This window comes from Poecilia latipinna, unplaced genomic scaffold, assembly GCF_001443285.1.
Source record: "Poecilia latipinna isolate Pla-1442-1.1 unplaced genomic scaffold, P_latipinna-1.0 Scaffold1720, whole genome shotgun sequence".
Lineage (NCBI taxonomy): Eukaryota > Metazoa > Chordata > Actinopteri > Cyprinodontiformes > Poeciliidae > Poecilia > Poecilia latipinna.
The window spans coordinates 10,198-15,975 of NW_015114336.1; the positions used below are offsets into that span (position 1 = coordinate 10,198).

The following is a 5,778-nucleotide window of genomic DNA, read 5'->3' on the forward strand; positions in this document are numbered from 1 at the left end:
GAACCAGAACCAAACATGGAGAAGCACCCTTGAGCTGCTATTCATGAATATTCTAGAAGCTAATAATAATAAAATGTATTAGAAAATAATCAATTATTTGTACTTAAATAGTCAAAAGGACATGAAGGTCATTGCTTCTTTAGGAGACTGTATCTACTACATGCAGGACCTTTTAATATTTAACAAACACCAAAAACACCAGGTTGGGTTTTAAATACGCTTATCAACGGTAGAAAACATCATCTGACAATGTTTTTATTGGCAAACTTTTAATAAATGAATAGTGAATGTTTTACAATCCAAAACATGACTTCTAACTACAACATCCGTTTAAAAATATGTTACAGTTGTACTGAAAGAAGCTTAAAGGTGTTAAAAACTGAAACAAAGAAACAGCAGCAGAAAAGTCTTCCAGAAGTTAAATTGTAGTTTTCACTTCTTCAGCAACTTGGTGTGACGTTCCACATCCACATCATTTACCTAAAGAAAGAAAAGACAAGCAGATCATCTTCTTCTTTAAAGAACACATTTAAAAAAATAATAATTTTTACACTTTGTTTGGTCTCTAAAAAAATGAGGCCAGACAAAACTTCTTTACTGAACTGATAAAGAAGCTTGGGTTCAGCTCAGAAATAAAATTGGACAAAAACTTTTGTCCAATTTAAAGATCATCGCATATTTTTAGGTTCAAATTCTGTAAAAACAAAAACTCTTATGAAGCACCTTTTGCTGTCCAATTATTAATCTGTTAACCAAAGAATGAATCACCAGATCAGTCCAGCAGAAAGGCCTGAGCTTTTCACATTTTGATGTTGGAAGGATTAGTTTTACTGCAGACGCTTCCTTTGTTACAAATGAAGGAATGCTGTTGTTGTGTTTTAGCCAATAAAATTACCAGAATAAATCGATTAGTAAAACAACGTTTAGTTCCAGCCCTTCTGTGTTGGGTTCACAGTGATGCTGTCCCGTGTACCTTTGTGTTTCCTGCTGTGTGTGCCAGGCGACGCCCCCTCAGCAAGTCCAGATGAACTTTCACCCCTAGGTGCGGCGTAAATTACAGTGACTCTACTGCCGTCGATCTCACAGTCTTCCATGCCGTCTTTGGCAGCTTTACAGTTTTCTTCACTGTCAAATTCCACAAATCCAAACCTGGAGGAAAAATAGTAAAATAGTAAAAAGCAGAGTAATCAGAAAAAGATGTATTTTTTTTTTTTAATAAAAAGCCAACACGATCCACTGATAAAACCACGCGACACCAACCGTTTTGAAGTTCCGGTCTTCTTATCAACGGCGACTCTTGCACTGATGGCTCCGTCGAAAGCGCTCTGAAGAGTTTCTGCGGTCGTCATCTCAGCCAGGCCGGCAACAAACAGGGTTTTCTGCTGACCTAAACACAAAACCGCTCACTTACACGCTTCTAGAGAGCATGGCACATTCAACTGATGAATAAATCTTAAAGTACCTTCAGCTTTCACAGGCTTCACACCAATGCGACCCCTTTCAACTTTGACCTTCTGGTTGCAGAGCTTGACGGTTTTGGCCCCCTGCAGCGCTTTTTCAGCATGGGCCACAGTTGCAAACTCGACAAAGGCAAACCTGCAGAGAGTCACAAATGCTTGGTGAGGGTCCTGAAGGGAATCCGTCCCATAGAGTGGATTGAGCGTCGGGTTACCGTTTTCCTTCATCTTTCCCTGCAGTGACTCCTGGCCGTGTGAGAATCCTCACACTAACAGCTTTTTTAAAGGCGGATTTCAGGTGGATTTCTTTTGCTTTTTCAGGCAAACGAGTTACGAATAAGATGTTATTTGGAGGAGCTGCGGCTGTTGGAATTAAGAGGATCTCTTTAATCATTTTTGAAAATGTCAGGCAGCTAACAGACTTTATTTGATGATGAGGTCTTCTTACCCTTCGTTTTTTTACCGCTGGCTTTGGATTTGTCAGCCTCTCTTTGTTGTACACGATCTATGATCAGGTTCCGGCCTTTAATCTGAGCTTTTTGTTTTTTCTTCAGCATTTCCTCAGCGATGGCTTTGTTTTTAAACTCCACAAAGGCAATGCTGTTGAAAGAAAATGTAAATTAGATGAGAAATCTGTGACAAAACATCAATAAAAAGATTGTGCTTTTTTCCCTCTCATGATCTGCCTTTTCACTGACCATATAACTACATAATTTGATATTTCTAAATTAGATTAGTTTAATAGAAACACTAATTAAAAAATAATCTTGTTTTCTTAATAAAAGGTTTTGGTGCTAGAATTAAGTGGGGGTTTGTGGCTGGATCAAAATTGTTTTATTTCACAAAACTGTAATGGAAATATTTTTTTCGCATCACATGATCAACAACCGGATGTTACTACTGGTGGAAACCACGAAGAAGACGACGACAGGAAGTGGTTGGTGGATGATGATGCACAAAGTGGTTCATCACATGGGATTTTAACTGTTTCTTATTTAATGGGAACAACGCGATTGTGAAGTTGTTTGCCTGACATTAGCAAGATATTGACATAGTTTTGCACAGATTTGTAATGGAAATGCAGCTACTGTCTGAAGGTAAATCAGATCAAAAACCTGTCTGAGAATTAGAATTACAAAAATGATATCTATTTGATAAATGCCACAATAATGGCAGAAAGAAGTAGTCAAAGATTTATTCATCAATATCTTTGAAATCAGATGTTTACACACATTTCCTCTGTATTTGGTCACATTCTCATAGAACTGAAAGCCCAAAAAACATCATGCAACTAAAAAACACATTGCACATGAAATTCTACGATGGAGGGCAGTCCATAAGATATTCAGCCATGAAATGTTCAGTTTGAGATGTTCAGCCATTAAAACATTTGCACTTCTGCTTTAGATGTTCTTTTATTCCATTGATCTTGATTTGTTTTTCTTCTTTGCAGTGAGCTACCTGCAGGGCTAGGCTTTTATCAGACTGTTTTGACTTATTGTTGCATTGATACATTTGAATTAAAGATGTTAAGAGACAAAAAACTGTATTATAGGAAGTGTTTCTTTTCCATTTTCAATAGTTTTTGTTCCACAACAGTGTCAATAAATATTAATGTAGTTATTGTGAGAAGTTTAGTGATATAAATCACACTTAGTTAAGTAGGGTTCTGAAGCAGACTGTTTTAAATAGCATTTTTTTTCCCCCAAGAACAATATTTGTGTTTGTGGCGTTATGAATGCTGTCATGCATTATCATCATTTTTATTATCACAACTGTATTCTATTATTGTGACATTTAGTAAATAGAAATAATCTAACCGACCTAAAACAAGAGAAGTTCTTCTAATTTAACTTTTAGAGAGGTAGTAAAAAAAAAAAAAAAAGGATGCATGTGTCTTTTTATCTAAACACAGAATAAATATACATTGTGATGAAACATAAAGTCCATATTGTCCCCCCTTAGTTACCCGTCTTGTACAATTCAACCTTTTGGTTTCAACTGTAGCAGGGAGAAACCGTAAAAAGTCCAAACTCTCACCCATGAGTCGGACTTTTGGCTCCTCCAGGGAAGCGAACAGAGATGGCTTTGTGGAAAACCTTTCGGATGTCTTCTTCGGTTGCGTCGTACGGGATGTTCTTCAGAAACAAACACCGCTTGTCTTTCACTGACAAAACAAAACAAAACATCAAATGCTCAATCATTTATATGTACAAATCTGTTTACAACCAGAAGACCAGGGAAGAGATGACAAGTTTTCCCCGTTTCATGCTGGAGGATCATGACCGGGTTCCAAAAGAAGAAACAGGAGCAGAAGTTCATCAACCGACCTCAAATTAAACTCAAAAAGTTACAATCTGTGAATAAATATGGCTTTTGTATCATTTTCCATCAGGCTGCTTTTTATTTTTCATTCACTTTGTTCAATATTCTTTCACATTTAATGCCTTAAAAAAAAAATAAAACACACACTTTAGGTTGAAAAACATCTGTAGTGCCACTTTCAGCATTACAAAATTAATCAAACACCACTGTTACGCACATTTTTGATGAACAATATTTTTATATGAATATTGTTTTATTAATGTAAAAAGCTTTGAATTTGAAATATGACTGCAACTCTAAAAGCAGAGTCTGTTTCTATTCACAGAGCTGATGGAGGAAGAGGGATGGAGAAGTTTGTGACGGTGAAAAGAAAAATGACGGAGATGCCAGAGACAACTAATGCAGGAAACAAGTAACCCCTGGGTTTCCTGAGAGTGAAAAATGTTACGTAATATTAATGTTTCTGATAAGCTAAAATACAAGCGATATTGTTTCAAATTTTTCAGAAAAAAATGCTAAAAGTTATATATAATTTTTTTAGTTTAAAACGAAAAACTTTTCAATGTTACTAGGTTTAGTCTAACAAAGCCTGGTAACACTTCGAGTGTTACCAGGCCCTTTTTTTTTTTTTTTCTCTTCTGAGAATCACACAAACTGAATAGTTTTGCTTAAATGTTGCTAACTGAATTAAAACAGTTTCCAATTTCAATTGATCAAAACCTGCAACAACTTAGCATTTACATTGTTGCAGCTCGTTTTATTAAGCTGTTTTGAGAAACTGTTGACTGCATGCAGAATGCTGTTGCCACTGGTTTGTACAGAAAAATAATTAAATATCAGGTTGTCAATAGTATTTTAACTAAAAAATATATTTTCTCTGGGCGTGAGGTTCAGTGTTCTTAGAATAGATTCTGATATCACTTCTACAGGTCAGTACATACTGTGGACTACAGACTGTTAGTCAATTTTTCTGTGGAACAGAACTCCAAATTTCTCCTTAGAGAATATCTAAAATATTTAAAGAAAATGCAGCTTGGAAAGCTAAAATATTTATACTACTATTATGCTACTTGACACAGCACTGGCTGGCGTTTGCAAATAGGCAGTTCTAAGTGTTTTTAGAGGGTGTCTTGAGCTGGAGACACTCACCCCCTCGAATATCTGGGGTCCACTTTACAACTTTACCTTTCTTATCCACAGGTGGCGCTTTTGACTTGCCCTGGTCATTGCTTTTAACTTTGGCTTTTGCCATCTTCATGGGCTTATCCAGGATTTCTTCTCCATTCAGAGCCAAAGCTTTCTTCAGGTCCATATCTGAGGCCATATCTACAAACGCATGCCTCCTACAGGAACAGAAAGTTGTTTGTTTTATTAACTGCTTCATGCATCAGCAGCTATAAAACAAAACAAAAAAAAACTCAGCAGTCAACATTTAAACAAACTCACTTGGAATGTCCCAAGCGGATGTCCTGAAACAGCAGACTTTGCGTCATGAAGCACTTTGCCAGAGAGCTTCTGATTTCCTCCGATGTTTTGGTAAAGTTCAGATTGCCAACATAGAGACAAAGACCTGCAACAAAGGAAAACGTGTGAAGCACCGTTCACTGAAGCTGGCGTTTGGGTGTCCACCACAGAATGAGTTCGTACCATCGTTGGTCGGTTTGGTTTTCTTTGACGGGGAAGAATCGGAGGCAGCGTCTGCTTTCCGTTTTCTATTTACTGTAAGACACAAATTCAGACAATCAGCAACCAACACATTAAAGAGAGCTTTATTCTCCAATGACAGCTGTTAAGAGAAACAGTCTCAGCCTAAGAAATAAAATGCATCTTTAGGAAAATAAACAAACCATTAACCTACGATTCCTCTAATTATTTCACTATTCTAAACCCTCAGTAACAAGAATCAAACAATTTCACATGGACTGATCTTAAGCTCAGAAATCATTCACTAGAACAGTGTTTTTCAACCACTGTTCCGCGGCACACTAGTGTGCCG

General features: G+C 36.8%; 1 protein-coding gene across 3 annotated transcripts in view; it reads right to left on the bottom strand.

The window, feature by feature from the left end:
* Nucleotides 1–203: 203 nt before the first annotated feature.
* Nucleotides 204–5,778, bottom strand: part of LOC106964795 (nucleolin-like) — a 12,203-nt gene continuing 6,628 nt past the window's right edge. For all 3 annotated transcript variants that reach the window (XM_015060506.1, XM_015060505.1, XM_015060504.1), the window contains exons 5-14: nt 5,430–5,501; nt 5,229–5,352; nt 4,968–5,125; nt 3,498–3,624; nt 1,906–2,057; nt 1,673–1,820; nt 1,463–1,596; nt 1,261–1,387; nt 974–1,149; nt 204–480 (exon numbers count right to left, since the gene is read on the bottom strand). In XM_015060506.1, coding sequence (XP_014915992.1) covers nt 473–480; nt 974–1,149; nt 1,261–1,387; nt 1,463–1,596; nt 1,673–1,820; nt 1,906–2,057; nt 3,498–3,624; nt 4,968–5,125; nt 5,229–5,352; nt 5,430–5,501 — 1,226 coding nt within the window. In that variant the 3' untranslated portion in view covers nt 204–472. The remainder of the gene's footprint in view (nt 481–973; nt 1,150–1,260; nt 1,388–1,462; nt 1,597–1,672; nt 1,821–1,905; nt 2,058–3,497; nt 3,625–4,967; nt 5,126–5,228; nt 5,353–5,429; nt 5,502–5,778) is intronic.